Source organism: Doryrhamphus excisus, linkage group LG9 (assembly GCF_037039965.1).
Source record: "Doryrhamphus excisus strain RoL-2023G ecotype Guam linkage group LG9, RoL_Dexc_Guam_v1.1, whole genome shotgun sequence".
In the NCBI taxonomy this organism is placed as follows: Eukaryota; Metazoa; Chordata; class Actinopteri; order Syngnathiformes; family Syngnathidae; genus Doryrhamphus; species Doryrhamphus excisus.
Genome location: NC_136365.1, coordinates 12,871,078 through 12,892,406, shown reverse-complemented (window position 1 = coordinate 12,892,406; position 21,329 = coordinate 12,871,078). Strand labels below are relative to the sequence as shown.

At 43.1% G+C, this 21,329-nt stretch overlaps 1 protein-coding gene across 4 annotated transcripts; it reads right to left on the bottom strand.

Annotated features, from left to right (window-relative positions):
- Positions 1–357: 357 nt before the first annotated feature.
- tmc6b (transmembrane channel-like 6b) lies at positions 358–20,964 on the bottom strand. 4 transcript variants are annotated; one of them, XM_058091105.2, is made up of 21 exons: positions 20,799–20,964; positions 14,543–14,685; positions 11,030–11,160; positions 10,778–10,945; positions 9,045–9,200; positions 7,174–7,282; positions 7,009–7,093; positions 6,456–6,713; positions 4,919–5,139; positions 4,642–4,786; positions 4,413–4,568; positions 3,524–3,702; positions 3,355–3,445; positions 3,176–3,273; positions 2,961–3,056; positions 2,802–2,877; positions 2,595–2,728; positions 2,328–2,504; positions 1,209–1,287; positions 1,044–1,130; positions 358–964 (listed from the first exon to the last, which is right to left on the bottom strand). In XM_058091105.2, exons 1-21 carry the CDS (start codon positions 20,955–20,957, stop codon positions 950–952), a joined length of 2,763 nt encoding a protein of 920 aa, XP_057947088.2. In that variant the 5' UTR covers positions 20,958–20,964; the 3' UTR covers positions 358–949. The 4 variants fall into 4 exon arrangements, with proteins under 4 accessions (XP_057947088.2, XP_078649545.1, XP_057947096.2 ...); XM_078793419.1 differs by having other exon boundaries at positions 2,595–2,725; XM_058091113.2 differs by lacking the exon at positions 20,799–20,964 and adding an exon at positions 20,583–20,790.
- Positions 20,965–21,329: the final 365 nt, after the last annotated feature.

The following is a 21,329-nucleotide window of genomic DNA, read 5'->3' as shown; positions in this document are numbered from 1 at the left end:
GATATTCAAACCGTGATGTATGGACGGACGACTGTATTGAAAAGGTGAAGGTCAAAGGTTGAAGGTTAAAAGGTAAATATATGCTAAAGTTATCAAGAAAGTATTGACATCTAAGCTTTATGTAGTGGTTCACAAAAGCCAACAGTTGTTATTGTGTAATATATATCTTATTACTCAATCTTATGTAAACAAAGTGTCAAATATGCAGCTTATTCCCTTTTAAAATGTTGAATGTGTAACCTTTGTTAAAAAACAAACCAAATAGGTTGGATAGGTCTTGTTTTTCAAACCATTAATATCATTAGCAATTCCGATGAGTTTATAACGTTCATTCATTCATTCATTTTCTACCGCTTATCCTCACGAGAGTCACAGGGGCTGCTGGAGCCTATCCCAGCTGTCTTCAGGCAAGAGGCGGGGTGCACCATGGACTGGTGGCCAGCCAATCACAGGGCAGTTTCTAACGTTGAACAATATAATTACATTTTTTAAAAATGGTCATATAATGTTTGTAAAATGTCACTTATTAGCATGCATCATGAATAAATACAACAATGTAAATAAAATATAATTTAATGAAAAAACAGTTACAACGCTAAAAACACAATACAATTTCCAGCATCCTGTCACCTACATACACACGTAAAACAGTATTTCTAAACATGAAAAAATTAAAAAAAAACCCCATACACAATATAGGCAGAGCTTAGATTTTTTGAAAGTTCACAGTTAGTGGAAAAGTGCATCTACATATCTATTTCTCTAACTGATTCAATCAGTTGAAAGATGTCCTCGGTTATCTCATCCTAACCTGCCAGGTGGAGTGATGGAATCACCTGCCTTTCCCTAGTATAACACAGTTGAATTCAATACAAGTATGGCATATTAGCTCATCTTGTCAGGCCTCGTTTCCAATTAAATGCCCTCCATGTTTGCATGCCAAAGAGTCTCAGCGGGTGGAGTCCTGCAAAGGAACACAAGAGGAATACGCGTGAAGATGTAACCTCTTGGAAGACGAGAGGCTCAGCCAGTCTCACACTCACCTGGCTTGCAAGTCTTCTGGAGGGGGTTCGTCTCTGCTCGTGGATGCACTGCAGACGGGTGATGATGAACTTCTTGTCTTCTCCCTCCTGGTCAGGGAGGACATACACAAACCTTATGAAATGACATTCTGATGGTGACATACAATATAACATAGTCCGACATACATTTTCTATTTGCTCTTGCAGTAAGCTGATGATCTTCCTCTGCCCATCCACCACCTGGCTGTGGAAATAGATGACGATCCTGGTGGGATAAGATATCCTGTGTCAAATATGCTTGGCCTCACTAGCCTGACAAAGTCACATGATGAAACACATGTTTATTAGGGATCGACCGATATGGTTTTTTGGGAGCCGATGCCGATACCGATTTTTTTCCCATCACCCTTAGCCAATGGCTGATTTTGCTTGGGCCAATATTTGTGGCCGATACTGCTTTTGATCCCTCAATTTACATGAAAAAATGACCGTGATAATAAATATTACCGGTCTCATGTTTAAACAAATATTTATTGAAATGTAAACACTGAACACAGTAGGATTCAGCTTTCTAAAACACACATTTAAACGGCATTATCAACTTAAGGAATAAATATTCAACCATGTGCAAAACACTTCTGTCGCTTAAATTTATCTAGCATCAATGTGATGACTGCTCCTCCGCAGCGTGAAGCACCCCCCCCGCCTCCACAAACACATCACACTGACACAATTTAGTACGATATATAAAACATTTCTCTCATCATTGAAGTTTGTGTTGTGCACGAAAGAAAGACCTCCCATAAGCAGACACGGCTGCTCCAATTTCTTCTGTGTGTGTGCATGCTTGGAGAAAGCGCACACACATAACACGACACGCATTTAAAGTTGCATAGTTGTTCTGCTCAAATAGTGAGAGTGCTTTTATTCATCTGTTGCGTTGGTATGTGATGTTTTTGGGCATTTTTGTTGTCACACCATGACTTAAACTGTTAGGCCTAGTGATCACCCAGTGAAATGTAATGGGCTTAGTGTTAAAAGCAAGCTAACTCTATTACTTGTGAAAACGTGCCCTTGATGTGATTCAACAGTGGGGGCCGGGTCCCGCGACTACGTGCGTTGCAGGGTCCTCTGCCACCGGGGCAACACAAAGCTGCCCCGACGGATGTCAAAAATACATCGGCGAACCCACGTGCGTATCGGCCGATACCGGTACAAGGAAAAAAACGCAAATATCGGCCGGCCGATGTATCGGTCAATCCTTAATCTTTATAATATATAAACATTCCGTGCGTTTGTACTAACAAGAAGATGCCTGCTCCCACAAACAGGAACACCGGGTGCTCCACCAGGTAGGAGTGGGCCTTGGCCAGCAGAGATAAATTGGGATTGTGATGTTCCAGATCCTCCACCCAGCGTTTCCCCGCCTGAAACATTGTTTTGAGTGTCCGAAAGGGGCCGCATGACGAGGAGGGCGTGATACTGGAGAGAAGAGCATGAAGTGAGGAGTGCTTCAGTCTTCTGCATCATCATGACGCCCTCATCCCGGGTTGGAATGGAACATGAGTTTACCTCCACATGGTGTATGTGACACACACTGAGGCCCCAAGGAAGGAGGGGAAGCAGAGGAGCGTGATGAAGGTGGTGGTCATCTGGCTGACTCTGTACGGCCGCCTGGGGGCCTGACAATTCATCATGACACTCTTCTGTGGGGAGAAGATGCACAGGTGTGGCTCACAACATCTCACATTTCCCAATTGTTGATGAAAGAGAGTGTACCTTCTTGATGTAAAACAGCAGCAGGAGTTTGAGGAGCTGCACTGCAGGCAGCAGAGGAGTAAAGAGAAGGCCCAGCCTGAAGAAGACAACACCGAATGTTAAACACAAAGCGTGAATTCAAGTCCATGGTGCGGGTGAGTTCAGAGACAAGAGTGGTACCAGGCCAGGGTTTGCCCGTAGATGAGATCGAGCACATTCCGAGCAATATCAAACACTGGTTTCCTCCTCCTCTTCAGCACCTTCTCAGAAAACAACCTGCGGACAAGCAGGGGGATACAATCCAAACGCTGTGTGTGTACACATACACTTTGTCCATAGGTTGCTTCACACTTCTTGCATATTGGCACTAAAAGCTCATGTTAAGAATGACCCACCTCCAAAGAAACTCTCCAAACAAGGTGTCTAGTAGTGTAAAGATGAAATCCATTAACAGGAAGCGATACAGTTCCTGGCCAACAAAACTCTCCCAGCACTGAGGACGGTATTTTCAAAAGGGGATCATATGCCAAAAAAAGCCAAGCTAATTTCTTACCGTTGTGATCATTTGCGTTACCTGGAGGCCAATACTGTTTGGATCAGCAGCCACCCGACCGAGCCAGTGGTAGCAGAGCACTCCCAGCACGCTCACTTTCAACATCAAGTTTCTAGGAAAAGGAAAAACACATTCGTCACCCATGGATGGCTCTCTTCCTTTTAACAGTCCATGCGTGCCCTGCTTGTACCTGTTGATGGCAACATATGTGCGCACAGAGGGTGACTGGTAGTCTTCCATCCAGGCGGCCAGGTTGAACATGGCAGGCAGCAGCAAGTTGATGAGGGACACAAGCACTGGGAGCGCCAGCAGGCTCGCCTCGCTCAACAACGGGTTCGTGCTCACACTGCGAGAACTTTGCTGGAGGTTCTGTCGAGTGACAAGTTTATCTGGACAGGGCTCCTTTACTTGGGATATAAGCAAGAGTTTCATGTACAAGCTCGTTGACGCACTGTCTCGGTTACCGTACGTACAAATAGTGAGCATCCACGCAAGCGGCGAGGCACAACTGTATATGATTTCTTATGGGAAAAATTGATTGGGTTTTTGTCTGACCTTATGGAACCAATTAATGATGAAAACTGAGTTTCCACTGCACTGAAAGCACTTAGTATTTATATCTATATTGTGCAGTTTATTCTAGGCTACACTGTATTATCATTGTCACTCTGTGCTACCATTTAGTATGTAGCAGTACACGGCTGCTTATCGACATGTGATGAAACTTCAACCACAATGTAATATTTAACTCACGCAATCCGAGCCGTCCCTCTCGGTACTGGCCATTTGTGATGCTTTTGACTGATTTTTCAGGCACACAGAAAATTATGCACTTGGCCTATATTCGATGCATAACCTTCACGCAACAAGCTTTTCACTTCCTGGTTGCTGCACAGAGCTCTTTTTGGGCAAAGATGCAGGCCAAAATGCACTTAAAACTGCCCCTACGTGCTCTCTGCTATTGTGGTGTTGCATCATCACCTCTGTGGGCCTCTCTCGCAAATAAACGTAGGGAGCAAGTGGTCGGGTTGAAAAGCGAATGTGTTAATGATGGACCCAAAGAACCGTTGCCACCTCACCTGGTGCATGTAGTCAGAGAAGTAGTAAATGCTCAGCACACAGGCGGTGGTGCTTGCTATGCAGATGGCCCAGGCCAGACTGTGGACCGCCAGTCTCCACAGCTTTTGCCACACAGTGTTTTTGGAATGCTTATGATTGACCTCTGCTATCAGCTCCTGTGAGGACAGAGAGAGAGAGACATGAGAAACTGTTGGAAATGGTGTGGGTGGGGGTGTTTGTTTCTTGTACCTTGAGCTGGGTGCAGATATTCTCAGACATGAGTTTGACTGAAGTTTTCTTGATAACATTGAAGTCCCAGCAGCAGAAGGCTTTCAAGGCCAGGTTGTTGTGAGATTTGTCAATTCGGAAGCTGCGACCAAATGACTTTGACATGCTGGTGGGAGATAATAAACATTATATTATAAGCATGAACTATATTGCATGCAGTCTTTACTACTCCCTCTAAAGAGTGCTATATTGTTACAGTCTATGTTCAGAATTGCATTTCCCTCTCAAGAAAGTGTACCTGTACACAAGGATGATGCAAGTGATAAAGAAGGCGGCGCAGATAGTGAAGAAATAGGCAAGCGGCATCTTGTAAGGCAGATGTTTCAACGTGCAGTCCAGGCTGGTTGTGTTGGATGCAGACATATGCTCCCCTCCGCTCTCACTTTCACTCCTGCAGCTCATCTGCAGCGTGTAGTTACAGTAGTATCCATAGTACATCACTGTGTCTGAGAAATAGCCCTGAAACATCATGACATGCACAGCAGTGCAAATATTCATTACCAACAGCTAACACTGGCAAGGTTAAATGTCTTTACTACATAACTCTCTCGTTTGTCAATAAGCGAGTTCACACAAAGTAGGATTCCTTATTTATAAAGGAAAGTTTTGTAGTTAGACCATAGAAAACCTGTTTACCACTTTCTAAATACCCTCTTTACATTAGAGCCCACTAGACATGAAATAACACCCCTATAGTAAACTTTACACTTGTCTTGCTTGCCCAATATAGTAACCTAAAATAAGACATAAAGGCCCAATATATTTTTATGGTTATGATTTTATTTCATTTGAACATGCATCAGATTACAATTGATTGCATCACATAATCAGTTCACAGTTCCACATGTCCAAAAGGAGTAGGAAGAAGCAAAGCTTATTAAATCCTACCCCTCCATCTGGTACTTTTACAATCAGTAACTGTTACATTTGTTCACTTCCTGCTTTCCATAATACAGTTTAGGGTTTGTTTGTTTTTTTAAATAATGCACCTCGTACCGAAGTACAAGGTGATATGACCATACAATGACATAATGGGTACCATAGTAAATGTCAATATAGTGATATAGTATATAGCACATCATGATTGGTTCAAGTCATGACTGGTTCATATAGTAACATAAAATAAGACAAAGGACATAGAAAACTTTTTTCGCAACCTTCTAAATAGCTTTTTACATTATTAGAGCCCTATAGGCAGGAAATAACACCCCTATAGTCACCTCGACACATGTATTGCCCAATATGGTCAAAATCATAACAGAAAATTGCATGTGTATGACACAAAACAGCTGACTTTCTAAATACCCTTTTAAAATATTATTAGAACGCTTTAGACATGAGAGCTGGCGTGGTGTAGTGGTTAGCGTTCTGGACGCTAAACAGGAAGGAAGAGCATCCGGAATATAAAGTGCTCAAGCCAAAATCAGTATGCGGATCAAAATAAAGCTCCACTGTGGCAACTCCATAATCAGAAAAAAGACGAAAGACAATTAAGAAGAACACTTTGGACATGAAATAACACCCCGTATAGTCACCTATTTTGCAAGCATGCAAAAATGCGACACACACGGCAAAATGTTGGAGGAGAGAGTACCACAACCTACCCAGCATGCCTTGTGGCAATTGGCTGTGTGGTAATTTTGGCATGGATATTTTGCATAGATATGTAATTGTATGCACACATGGTGCGGTAGGTAGGTTACGCTATGAGTCACAAGTATGAAAACTGGCGAAAATTGGCGATGTACTCAAAATAGTTCAGAAAAACAGCTTACGGCTCCAGTGAGGATCTCCAGTCCAGTGAAGTTGTGTCCGCCACCAGACTGCGACGGGGGGTACACCGCTTGAGGCAGTACCAAGAGCGCACAGGTCACCACAAAGAGGAAGAGGTTGAAGAAGAGCAGGGTCTTGAGGAACAGGAAGTATGAGAGGACTCCGCTGCCGAAGCGGCCACTGACCCGCTTGAGTGCCTCTTGCCACAGCTGGAGGGAGTGCAGGAAGGACAGCGAGCTGTACCAACTCTGTCTCCCCGCCTGAGAAGAGGAGGCAAAGGTTTACCAAGATTCAAGTACTGTAAAGACACAAAATGTTGATTTTTTTTGCTGAACACAATTCAGCTTTTGTTCCACCTGGTCAGTGACCATGACAACTGTGAGAGTCCTTTTTACGCCTACATTAACTACAAGGAGGTGCTGAATACATGCCACTTTGCTTTTTCATGGTTGTCTATGGCCTATTATTCATGAGAAAATATGCATATTTAAGCATACAAATTTGTAAATGAAGAGAAGAAATAGACGAGAGATACGAGAGAAGGAAATAACTCACGATGATGATGTAATATTTGAGTCGACTGCAGCAGGGGATCTGACTTCCAGACAGCGTCCGTCTCTCCTTCTGCAAAGCTAAACTCCTGCACACAAGCACCGTACCTCGTATAAGCCATTGAAAAAGAAAGGATAGTCATATAACCTGATCAAACGCTGCACTTACCTGAGTTCACTCTTTTCTGCCACGCTGAGCGGCATCGCTTGGAGCATCCTGACTCTGTCGCTGACCGACAGGTTTTGCAAATTATTCACCAGACGTTCCCGTTTATTTACTAAGACACACACACAGGGAGAATTGGTTTGTATTACACGTGCCTAACAGCCAGAATAGCAGGAGCGCACATCATGCAAATATTACGTGTTTTCTGGACTAGAAGTCACACATTCAATGGTTTGGTTGGTCTTATAGTGACTATAGTGTATAGTGACTTATAGTGATGACTTGTATATCAAAACATCCATCCATCCATTTTTTATGGCGCTTATCCTCATTACTTTCACAGGTATGCTGGAGCCTATCCGAGCTGGCAACTCACATTCATACCTAGGGACACGTTTCATGTTGCAAATTTCCCCACTGAGGGACGAATAAAGGCAATGGATCTCCTGACTGTGTGGCCAACATGCAAACCACTCGCTCACCGTGCGGCCCGTATCAAAATATATTAGATATAGAAAATATAAAAGTAAGACTGCCAAATGATTACAACTTTTAATCAAATTAATCACACTTTTTAAATGAATTAACCACGATTAATCATTTGCCACACTGTGTGAAATATGTCAATTTTTGCTGTATTTTATGAAAAGAAAGATGGACAGGACACAATGTATAATAATAAATATAAAAAATAAATAAATATGAAATAATATTAATATATAAATATAAAAATTAAATAGAAGTTACTATATTATAGTTTATTATCTTATATATTATAATGTATAAGAATAAATATAAAAAATAATAAATATGTATATATTCATTTTATTAAACAATATAAAATGTATTCCATTGAAATCAACCTCAAAGATAGTACACGTGAAAATGGATTTGCCTAATACTAGTCTAACACTAGCACATTTGAAATCATACTTGTGACCATGTTGACCATGTTGTCAGAAGCCATGAGGGTTGTGTTCAAAGGCACTTATTGTTTTTAGTTGAAATCACTGTTTTTGAAATTTCCAAGCATGCTGAAAATGCAGCAAACTGTACTCGCGCAGTAGAGTTACGTTAGTGAGAGACAAATTACTGTTTTTCTTTGTCTTTCTTTTTAAATCTATTTAGACCACACCATACGTGCATAATAAACATGTTGTGATTTCACTTTTTCATGTCAGTGAATGCACCTCGCTGTCGTCTAGAGAAAATTAGGAAGTCTTGTTCCCAGGACGAGCAGACTAGAGACGTGTTAGTGAGTTGAAGATACATCCAATATATGGGTCGGAATTGCACTGCTGTTGATGTGTTAAGGTCAGAGTGAAGTTATTACAGTGGCAGACCCTGCAGGGCCTTCTGCTGTCAGAACAGAGAGATGTGGCTTGACATGATGCTCATGCGTTAATCATTTTTAAATTAATGCTGCTGATGTGCTATTTTTGACAGCCCTAATCATAATGTAAATACCATTTAACAAGTTGTCAGATGTTAATTCAGACTGACGAACATGAACCAACTTGAACTTGTGACAACTATGCGGCTCCTGTAGCCCTGTGATGTGGAATGAGATTGGGAGCTCGGTGAACTTGCTTACGGGTAACTTGTTCATTGGACTTGTTGGCTGGCTATGTTAATTTAGCCTTTTCAGCTTCCCAGGTACGTATATATGCTATTGTGTAATTGTGTTAAGTAACAAGGTGTTATTTCAACATACAGGATACCTATTCAGCCTGTGTGTATGCTATTGTGTAGTTGAATAACTTGCCTTTCCCGATTATGAATGTCTGCTCGTGGTCTTGCACGACGCATTTTTTGACTGATGTGACTCTGGAGCGACAGTAAATAGTCCAAAAATTCGAAACATTCCTTCTCACCCTCTACATCCGTATTGTCCATCTCCAAGCCATAACCTCGTATGCTGGGTCTGGCCGAGCGTGAGAAGTCTTGGATGGAGGGTCTGCTCTGCCTGTGTCTCCGAAGTTGCATGGTCCTGTTGTAGTACTGCGAGATGATGGCTCCCCTGCTGCGGCCTAAAAGAGCACCAGTAAACATGCTAATGCTACAGTGCATCTGGAAAGTATTCACAGCGCTTCACTTTTTCTACATTTTGTCATGTTACAGCCTCATTCCAAACTGAATTAAATTAATCTCTTACCTCAAAATTCTACACAAAATACTCCATTATGACAATATGAAAAAGTTTTTTTTTTTACATGTTTTGAATTTATTAAAAATAGAAAACAAAAAAATCACATTTACATAAGCTCAAAATTGAGTGCAGGTGCATCTTTTTTCCACTGATCATCCTTGAGATCTTTCTACAGCTCAATTGGAGTCCACCTGCAGTAAATTCAGTTGATTGGACATGATTTGGAAATATAATAACTGTCTATATAAGGTCCCACAGTTGACTGTGCATGTCAGAGCACAAACACCAAGCATGAAGTCAAAAGAACTGTCTGTAGACCTGCGAGACAGGATTGTCTTGAGGCACAAATCTGGGGAAGGATACAGAAAAAAATTCTGCTGCTTTGAAGGTCCCAGTGAGCACAGTGGCCTCCATTATTCGTAAATGGAAGACGTTTGGAACCACCAGGACTCTTCCTAGAGCTGGCCGGCCTTCTAAACTGAGCGATCGGGGAAGAAGGGCCTTAGTCAGGGAGGTGACCAAGGCCCCGATGGTCACTCTGTCAGAGCTCCAGCGTTCCTCTGTGGAGAGAGGAGAGCCTTCCAGAAGGACAACCATCTCTGCAGCAATCCACCAATCAGGCCTGTATGGTAGAGTGGCCAGACGAAAGCCACTCCTTAGTAAAAGGAACATGGCAGCCCGTCTGGAATTTGCCAAAAAGCACCTGAATGACTCTCAGACCATGAGAAACAAAATTCTCTGGTCTGATGAGACAAAGATTGAACTCTTTGGTGTGAATGCCAGGCGCCATGTTTGGAGGAAACCAGGCACTGCTCATCACCAGGCCAATACTATCCCTACAGTGAAGCATGGTGGTGGCAGCATCATGCTGTGGGGATGTTTTTCAGCAGCAGGAACTGGCAGACTAGTCAGGATAGAAGGAAAAATGATCAAACATCTCTGGAGAGATCTGAAAATGGCTGTGCACAGACGTCTCCCATCCAACCTGATGGAGCTTGAGACTTATTGCAAAGAAGAATGGGCAAAACTGCCTAAAGATAGGTGTGCTAAACTTGTGGGATCATATTCAAAAAGACTTGAGGCTGTAATTGCTGCCAAAGGTGGATCAACAAAGTATTAAGCAAAGGCTGTGAATACTTATGTAAATGTGATTTTTTTTGTTTTCTATTTTTAATAAATTCAAAACATGTCAAAAAAAAACATTTTTTTCACATTGTCATAATGGAGTATTTTGTGTAGAATTTTGAGGTAAGAGATTAATTTAATTCAGTTTGGAATGAGGCTGTAACATGACAAAATGTAGAAAAAGTGAAGCGCTGTGAATACTTTCCGGATGCACTGTATGTTCCTCCACAAGTTTCTGAGTGGGGGTCAACATTAAATGGCTTACATAAACGCCACAGATTAGCTCTGTATTTTTTATGCATACATAACATGTCTTGTTTTTGTGGGGCTAACCAATGGTACGACTGGGCATAGAAGACAGGATCTTCAAGGTGGCTGAAGACCATCGTTCGCCAGTGGAGGGGTCAACCACTCTTTCATCATCCTCCCATCCAAGTACCCGTCTCTGCTTCCTCCTCTCCCTGAACTCAGGTCCAAGGCTAGACAGGTGGGCCACATTATCTGAGGAATCAAAATAAAACAACCCACAGTATGAGGAAGACGTAGTACAGGTACTAAGGTGGTAAGTGGCAGTCTTTGTATGACCTTGACTTTCCTCATCTAGTTCTTTCTGTAGCTGCTGCAGCTCAAAGGCATCTCCCAGGCCTCCGTTGTAAGTCTGTTCTGCGATCAGCTGGTTGAATGAGTCATGAACGCCTTCCTCATCAGCCAGGCTCCTGACAGCAGGATACACAGATGTGAGCGTGTACATAACTGCAGGAAACAGAGCTATAGGTTGTGGGATAGAGGCTGCAATACTCAATATACCCAATACACAAGTTCAGACCTTAGATAACACTACACATGTAGGAATATGAATGAGACCGTAACCCTCTATCACTTTTCCTGGTCAGCTTTGCAGGGGAAGCTGGGGCCAATTGCTGACAGTTTAGGTCACTTTCGATGATTGGATGGGAGCAAACAATTCAATACGGCGACATAGACACTCAGTATCTTAGTACAATGGTTGTCTGATCCGTGTGAATAACAGTGCATGCCATTGTCATGACTTGCACCAATAGTGTGAGTGTGCATGCTATGTTGCATAAAGACATGAAATAGCATTGAAAGCTAATATATTGTGTGTCCTTCATTCTTTCACTATGCTTTTTGGTAGTGTGAGCTACAGGGCCAAGTCTCCGGCTTCCAGGGTGATGGTGTCCAGTCGCTGTTTGGGCTAGGTTTCCCCCCGTGGAGCATCACTAGGCATGCTTCCAGCTGCAACACCTCACCGGGGTGCTGCACTGGAGGTCAGGAGAACCATGGAGAATAGCAGTACTCAGTTGCAACACCATACATGTACTCAGAAACACATCTCTCTGTCCGTCTCCACCATGCTACAGTGATATTCATTCACAAACTCTTCACTGAACTCTTAACATCAACACAACAAGAAGCATGTTGTAGATCAATGGTTTTCAACTGATGGGTCGCAACCAATGCCTGTGACTGCACCTCATGTCCTTATCTGCGCTATTTACTTGCTACCCTTTGCAGCCGTGAGGTATGGAGGACCAAAACTGCCAAAATAATAAATAAAAGTGAAAATAAAAACAAAAATGACAAAAAAAATCAAAAAATTAAATACAAAAATTAATATAAATGGAAATAAAAACAAAAATCAAAAAATATATACATAAATAAATAAATAAAAGCAAAAATAAATACAAAAATAAAAAACAAGATTCAAAAATTAAAAATAAATACAAAAATAAATGTAGAAATAAATACAAAAATAAATATATAAATAGAATTACATATCAATAAATAAATAAAAGCACTCTGCTCTCATACGTATTTTTTTCATGCTGCAGACAATGTCAGCTTGAAATGCAGAAGGAAAAACTATTCAAATGAGGGGGCGGTCCTAAGTGTGTCTTGGGTTGAACTGTTCGCCTATTGGTTGATCGACATGTGAGTGCGAAAATCGACTAGGTATGCCTGCAAACAGCCACAGCAAGAGGAAGTCACCACACCACTCTCAATGGCGGTAAATATGGCTGCAATCTCCAGGGATCTCCGTTTGCTAGCAGATATTTCGGATAATGCTTCCCCGGATTACCTGCTTTTCCGGGTGGAAGCCTTATTGGAGCAGTTAATTCACACAAATGAAACAACAGACTCAGAGGTCGACCCTGTAGTTTACAGGACCTTGTGTGAAGTTGTGGAGTACCTAAACATTCAAATCGCAAGTTCTGGTGACAGTGGACAAGTTGGTCGTCCATCGCTGGAGCTGTCCATGCAAGCCGTGGAGACTTACTTGTAACCAATAGGCGAACAGTTCAACCCAAGACACACTTAGGACCGCCCCCTCATTTGAATAGTTTTTCCTTCTGCATTTCAAGCTGACATTGTCTGCTGCATGAAATAAATACATATGAGAGCAGAGTGCTGTTATTTATTTATTGATATGTAATTCTATTTATATATTTATTTTTGTATTTATTTCTACATTTATTTTTGTATTTATTTGTAATTTTTGAATCTTGTTTTTTATTTTTGTATTTATTTTTGCTTTTATTTATTTATTTATTTATGTATATATTTTTTAATTTTTGTTTTTATTTCCATTTATATTATTTTTTTTGTATTTAATTTGTTGATTTTTTTTTTCATTTTTGTTTTTATTTCCACTTTTATTTATTTATTTATTTATTATTTTGGCAGTTTTGGTCCTCCATAGTGAGGTGCGTGCATGTTTCTGGGTGACTGAGTGCGAGAGGAAGTATGTTGGAGAACGACTCCCACCCCCTGCAGGACACTTTGACAGCACTTGAGAGCTCCTTCAGCGATAGACTGCTTCACCCCAAGTGTGTGAAGGAGCGATATCGCAGGTCTTTTCTTCCTGCAGCTGTCAGGTTGTACAACCAGCACCGCTCACAATAGACTTCTACACTGCTATGTACATCTGTGTAATACTTGCTTTTAGTCAGTATAGTTACTCCAGACCCCATTCACTGTGCAATATCTGATAAACCTCCATGTGCAATATTAAGGGCACTAATGCAATATACTAAGTTCTATGTGAAGTATTTCCTCATATTAACTCTCTAACAGGATATCAGTGTAAAGACTGGTCATATATCTCATCTGGTTTCATATTATCTACATACTGTATTGTATATAACTCTGGGAAAAACTGTTGATTTCTGTTAATACTTGGGCTGTTTATATTGTTTATTTTTCTATATTGTGTATTTTGTACTGCTTAACTGACTCTGTACTCTTGCTGCTGTGCAATACAAATTTCCCCACTGAGGGACGAATAAAGGCATATCTTAATCTTAATCTTAATCTTAATGTGTCATCTATCTGACACACGGCTGCAGATATCTGCTGGAGAAGAGCGTGCCATAAAGAGAGCATCTCGCTGTGTTGAAAACATTCTCTTAAATTTTAACTTGAAAAATTCACTCCGTTTGGGTCGCCACTTGTTACTGAGGGGCGATGCTGGGGGGTCCCGCAGCCACACCAGTTGAACACCACTGTTGTAGATGACCATAGGATGTCAAATGATTAACAACAACTACTAAAGTTCATCCAAGCAAGCATCTATTTTCCACCCAAACACAGGGATGACTGGATGGTCCAATTCAACTGTGTATTAGAACATTCTATTCTTACTGCACTGCAATTGAAAAGCACAATACCTGTAACTCCAACCTACAGCCTTGTTCAGAGGCATTGCAACGAGGCATGCAAGAGACATTGAAAAGAGCAGTTATCGAATTGTATTTGTGGATATAAAGGTACAATGCAAGTGCTGTGATTCAACAAAGTCACCAATAAATAGGTAATAATATGATTAGTGGCGCTAATGAAACAAGGCAACTCCCTGATTGGTGAAAATGGCCAAACGTGAGGCTCTGTGCGCAACTAGGCCAGGTTGAAACAAGCAAAGAAAGCCTTAGCATGACGACAAAGACAATGTCAAAGAGCAACACGGTCCAATCATCTTTTGTTCCCAAGTCTACGCCTACTGTTGGGCAATGACAGGTGAGCTTCAGATTACACCCAAGACTACACTGAGAACATGAAAAGAAGAAGTCCCACACTCACTCCAGTCCAGCCTCCATGAGCGGGTGGCCCAGGTCAAAGTTAACATTCCGAGCCATTCTTTTCCTGTGCGTCTGCGGGTTGTTGACACACTCACCAGCTCGTAGAAATAGACTCCACTCCCACCATGACACAGACTGCTCTACCTGAGAGGAGGAGACACAAAAGAGGAGAGGCCATGAGCAGGCTACGGGTTAAAAAAAACCAGCATACTACTTTGGAATCTGGAAGCACAGGTCGTGACTTGCAGTGGGAGGTCTATTTCAACCTGTGGGTGACTTTTAATGTGACCATGTCAGAGAATATACCGGTATATATTTACTATTTGAAGGGAAAAGCCGAAAGAGAAGAAAGAAGATATATAATAATATAATAAGGCTAGCAAGAGTTACCAAGAATGGTTTATGGTTCAGGGTTCAAACTCGAGGCCTGTTTTGTGTTTGCCTAGTTGTAGACCCCCCTCCGAGAATCACCACCTTATCGTGGTGGAGGGGTTTGAGTGCCCGAGTGATCCGAGGAGCTATGTTGTCTGGGGCTATTTGACCCTGGTAGGGTCTCCCAAGGCAAACAGGTCCGAGGTGTCGAGACAGACCAAGAGTGATTCAGAAGACCCATATGAATAAAAATAAGAGGAGGAACCGTACCTCGCCTGGATGTGGGATACCTCACCCTGGAGCCAGGCCCCGGGGAGGGGCTCGCAGGCGAGTGTTGGGTGGGTGGTGGTCAAAAGCGGGTAACTGGGCGACCTGGTCTTCGGCGGCCAAATCTGGTTCTTGGGACATGGAATGTCACTTCTCTGGTGGGGAAAGAACCTGAACTTGTGCGAGAGGCTGAGATATTCCGACTAGACATAGTCAGACTCACCTCAACCCACAGTTTGGGTTCCGGAACCAAACTCCTCTAGAGGAGCTAGACCTTGTTCTACTCTGGAGTTGCTGCAGGGGAAAGGCGGCGAGCTGGTGTGGGCTTATTAATAGCCCCCCAGCTTGGTGCCTCTGTGTTGGAGTCAGCCCCGGTGAACGAGAGGGTCATTTCCCTACGCCTTCGGGCTGGGGAAAGGGTCCTGACTGTTGTTTGTGCGTACGCGCCAAACGGCAGTTCGGAGTACCCGGCCTTCTTGGAGTCCATCAGGGGGGTGCTGGAGAGCACCCCAGCTGGTGACTTTGTCGTTCTACTGGGAGACTTCATGTGGGCAATGACAGTGTGACCTGGAGGGGCGTGATTGGGAGGAACGGCCTCCCTGATCTGAACCCGTGCGGTGTGATGTTACTGGCCTTAGTACTGTGCGAACCACAGTTTGTCCATAACTAACACCATGTTCGAACATAGGGATGTTCATAAGTGCACTTGGCACCAGGACACCCCAGGCCGCAGGTCTATGATCGACGTAGTTGTATCATCAGACCTGCGTCCGCATGTTCTGGTCACACGGGTGAAGAGAGGGGCTGAGCTGTCAACTGATCACCACCTGGTGATGAGTTGGATTAGATGGCGGGGGAGGATGCTGGACAGACCTGGTAGACCCAAACGAGTAGTGAGGGTGTGCTGGGAACGTCTGGCAGAGTCTCCCATTCGTCGAGTCTTCAACTCTCACCTCCGGCAGAGTTCCACCGGAGGAAGCTGACAGGTACCGTTAGGCCAAACGGTTCGCGGCTTCGGCGGTTGTCGAGGCAAAAACTTGGGTGTGGGAGGAATTCGGTGAGGCCATGGAGCACGACTTTCAGTCGGCCTCGAAGAGGTTCTGGCAAACCGTCCGGCGCCTCAGAAAAGGGAAGCAGTGCCCGGTCCACACTGTTTACAGTGGAGACTGGGGCCTGCTGACCTCGACTGGAGATGTAGTCGGACGGTGGAAGGAATACTTTGAGGCCCTTCTCAATCCCACTGACATACCTTCCATAGAAGAAGCAGAGTCTGAGGACACATACGTGGACAGTGCCATCACCGTGGCTGAGGTATCTGGGGTGGTTAAAACGCTCCTCAGTGGCAAAGCTCCGGGGGTGGACGAGTTCCGCCTAGAATTCCTCAAGGCTCTGGATGTCGAGGGACTGTCTTGGCTGGCACGTCCCTTCAACATTGCGTGGAAGTCAGGAACAGTACCTTTGGATTGGCAGACCGGGGTGGTGGTCCCCCTTTTCAAGAAGGGTGACTGGAGGGTGTGTTCCAACTAAAGGGGGAACCACACTCCTCAGCCTCCCTGGGAAAGTCTATTCCAGGGTGCTGGAGAGAAAGGTACAACCGTTGGTCGAACCTCTGTTACAAGAGGTCCAATGCGGTTTTCGTCCTGGTTGTGGAACACTGGACCAGCTCTACACCCTCACGAGGGTGCTTGAGGGTGCATGGGAGTTTGCCCAACCAGTCTACATGTGCTTTGTGGACCTGGAAAAGGCATTCGACCGTGTCCCTCGTGGCGTCCTTTGGGGGGTGCTCCGGGAGTACGGGATTGGTGGCGCGCTACTATGTGCTATCCGGTCCTTGTACAAACGGGGCAGGAGTCTGGTTCGCATTGCCAGTAGTAAGTCGAGCCTGTTTCCGGTAAACGTTGACCTCTGCCAAGGCTGCCCTTTGTCACTGATTCTGTTCACAATTTTCATGGACAGAATTTCTAGGCGCAGCCAAGGTGTTGAGGGAGTCCGATTCGGGGGCCTTAGAATCTCATCTCTGCTATTTGCAGATGATGTGGTTTTTATGGCCTCTTCGGGCTGTGACCTTCAGTGTTTACTGGGACGGTTTGCATCTGAGTGTGAAGCGTCTGGGATGAGACTCAGTACCTCCAAATCAGAGGCCATGGTTCTCAGTCGGAAAAGGGTACGTCTCTTCAACATTGCATGGAAGTCAGGAACAGTACCTTTGGATTTGCAGACCGGGGTGGTGTCAATTATGCCAAACTAAGCTATGAAAGTGTGCTCGGCGCCTTGTGGTGCTTTGGTTGGGAGCAGCTGGGCGAGAATACTATGGGGGTGACATAGCCGCTAAATAAAACCTTTAGGGAGTGAGGGCTGGACTGCCAAAACTAAGAGTCTGGACAAATACAATTTAAAACACGACGAGGCTGCACAAAAACATACCTATGCGTAGACGTAGTTCGTCTGTGTCTCTCTTTACTGTAAATGTAAATCTAAAAATCCTCTGATTTCAGCCTCTCAAATGTGGCTTTTTTAATTTCCTTCATGAAAACAGAGCCGTTATTTTTGTGTTTTAGGCTAAAACATACAGTTTTTCACACACACACATCAGCTTTGACGGTAGAAAAGGGTGATGGGCATTTTGGCCTTTTTCCTGATAAGTTGCGGACAAAACCACTGTTTGGTTCATGCTGATTTCGTCCGTCTAGGGCAGGGCTCATCATTTACTGCCCTCGGCTGTTTTTTAATAGGCCAGCTGCACACTCACACAGTATAATCCAATACAAAAAAAATGCAAAAATGTCATTTTATGGTTCAAATCTCCACTAGTAAGCATCCTCAGTATTCGTCAGGAAGGGCATCCAGAATATAAAGGGCTCAAATCAAAATCAGTATGCAGATCAAAAAAAAATCTGCTGTGGCGACTCCGTAATCAGGAAAAATCCAGAAAAAATAAGAGAAATAAGTCTAAAAGAAAAGGGAATTTTTTGCAGAATAAACTTGTAATATTATGAAGAAAATTGATGTCATTTTAGTAGCATTAAAGGTCAATAGAAACAAACAACAAATAAAGTTGTAATTTTGGGAAAATTGGGCTGGGAGAAAAGATATGATATTATGGGAATACATACAAAAGTACATATAAAAGTCATAATATTTCTAAATAAAATTGACAAAGGTTATTACAGCACAAAGATTATAATAAAAAATACAATATAAATTAAAATATATATATTTTTTTATTTAAATAAAACAACCACAAAATTGAGGGAACAAAGAGCAAAGACGGATGTTCATATAATAATACACTTTTTTCCCCAACTTCTTAGCACATCTTATATTACAAAACTACAAAGCAGTCCTTGCATCCCTTTATTGTTCAGTATGTGGCGCACACTGGAAAAAGTTTGGACAACACTGTTCTAGGGCCGAACAGAGTACTCGATCAAACACGAAGCTTCAGATTAATCCACTAAAGCAAATAATTGTTAGTTTGGAGTGAGTGAGTGTGCCGTGTTTTTGTTACATTTGCTAACTGGGCCTTCAGTTTTTGACATCCAGAAAAAAACACTACAATACTGATATAAATGTGCCGTTGCATGGTTTCCAAACACGGCCGCCCATGTAGAGCAATAGCCTCGCGAGCGATGCGCCACACTGGCGTATAGAGAGAGGGGGACTCCAGCACATTAAGTACGATTGCAACAATATTTGATCAATACAAGTCCCCTTAAATTGAAATACACCGTCACCAATATGGCTGGCTTGCTGCTAGTAGCTTCAATGCTTGTAAAATTATCGCTCAGCCAAATGTGAGGAACGTAACTAGAAATGCTCTGTGATTAAATTTTCAGACAACTACACTAAGCTTAGGTCCTGCTGAAGATCTTCCAGTCTGTGAACGGACATGCTGTGGTTTATTGGGACATAAACCAGAGGGACAAAGTGATCTGGAAAACCAAACAAGGTATCAACGCTCAGTCGCAGGTGTTTCTTACAGTGAGAGACAGGAGGACACTGGACAAACTGCAAAAACCCCCAACCACCCACTCCATCGGACAATAGAGGGGCAGTGGAGCTCATTCTCTAACAGACTCCTCCAGTTCCGTTCCCACAGTGAATGCTATAAGACATACAGGACAGGACACATTCAATCTATCCATCAATTTGTCTGTAAAAGATCACTCATAATGGCACTTTATGGCACTGTATTGTACAGTCTGTCCTTCTTTGCATAAAGTGAGCATAACTTCTAGAGATGGTAAAATGACCCCAAAGCCTTGAGTTCTGTGTCAGACGTCCTGAATCACACTGCTTCAAAAACAGTGCTTCGGAACTTGTATTGTTCTGCAAATATCATGCAACCGATTACGTTGGAAGTGTAATGCATCACAAACAGTGGTGGCTGTCATTGTTTGACAGTTTATTTTGGTGCATATAATAACCACCCAGCTATTGAACAATGTTGGCTTGTGTTCCACTCCATTTAGTGACATCAGCCCTGGGCATATTACATTGATATGGCAACACATCCATCTATCCATCCATTTTCCTCCGCTTATCAGTGTCCTGGTCGCGGGGGCAGCAGTCTCAGTAGGGAAGCCCAGACTTCCTGGTCCCCGGCCACCTCCTCCAGCTCCACCGGGAGGACATCAAACCGTTCCCAGGCCAGCTGTGAGACATAATCCCTCTCCTGTCCTAGGTCTGCCCCAGGGCCTTTTCCCGGCTGGGCATGCCCAGAACACCTCACTCGGGAGGCATCCAGACAAGATGCCCGAGCCATCTCAACAGACTCCTCTTGATGTGAAGGAGAAGCGGCTCTACTCTTAGACCCTCCCGGATGACTGAGCTCCTCACCCTATCTCATTTCAGCCAACACGTGGACTTCATTTTATATGTGTTGCCATATAAAATGAAATCTTATTGAACAAATTAATCCAACATACACAAACACTACTGGAAGCAGTGCAGCCACATGACGCTAGGAAAATAACTGACTGCTGTATACAGTTTAATGGAACAAATGCTAAAATTTAAGTTGTAAATGTAAACGCTAGGAAAATAACTGACTGCTGTATACAGTTTAATGGAACAAATGCTAAAATTTAAGTTGTAAATGTATGTCAGTGCTTCTGATAGTGACTTACAGTCAAAATGATGATGAAAGCGTAACAGAAAACGAGGGGAATCAAGAAAAGAGTTTCCAAGCAAGCAATAACACAACACAATCATGAAAATAATCTTCACTGCTGGGTCAACACCCACAAGGCATTGTCACACTGCCTATTCAGCCTTCCCACAACTTTTGGCTGAAGAAGATATACAGCCCTTACTTTCTGCATCTCGCAAAAGATTCTTCACCGTTCAAAGTTCTGAACGAGTGACGAAAAACAAACAACAGAAGAAAAACAAACACGCACCCATGTTGGCTTCACTTGCAGCTTTGTTGTTGCTGTCCGCTGTCGTGAGCTTCGTTGGTTACCGTATTTGTTATATGCAGTGGGGTTTGAATGAGGTGAGCAAAAGTTTGGAACGTTCGGTGTGATGATGGATGTTAAGTGTGGTAGCATGAATGACGGATAATGGAAGAATAATGCGGAACATCTAGTGAAAGGGATTCCAGATGATTCACTCACCAGTCGGCTTCCAAAACGCCTCGACAGCAAAGACGCTCCATAATCACAGGCTCGCTTGACTCTTGAGAGATGAGATTGGAGACTCAGTATCCACTTCCGTAGCACGCCATGCGCGGGCTTGGCCGCCATGATAGGAAGCAAAAGCCAGAAACATTGCATCGTGAACATGCCCTTGGCACACTGTTCAGTCATTAATTGCGCTAATAGACGGTCCAAAAGACCAGCTGTGTCATTTTTTTAAATTGACATCTACAAGTAGGTCATATTTTTGCAGTATAATGGATATTTACACATTTATATACTGTACGTACATATATGAACTCTGCTCAGTACATAACAATCATTAATTTCATTAAAGTGTAAAGACTTTATTTTACACTCAGCGCGAGTGAATACATTGCACAGTGTTGTGCGACTGGCCCCGCCCAGCTCTTGGGCTTACCAACGTGGCGGACTTTGTGCTCCATGGCGTACGACACTCTTTTACGGTTAAAACAGTCTCGGTAATCCTATGTCTTTGGTCTCTGCTAA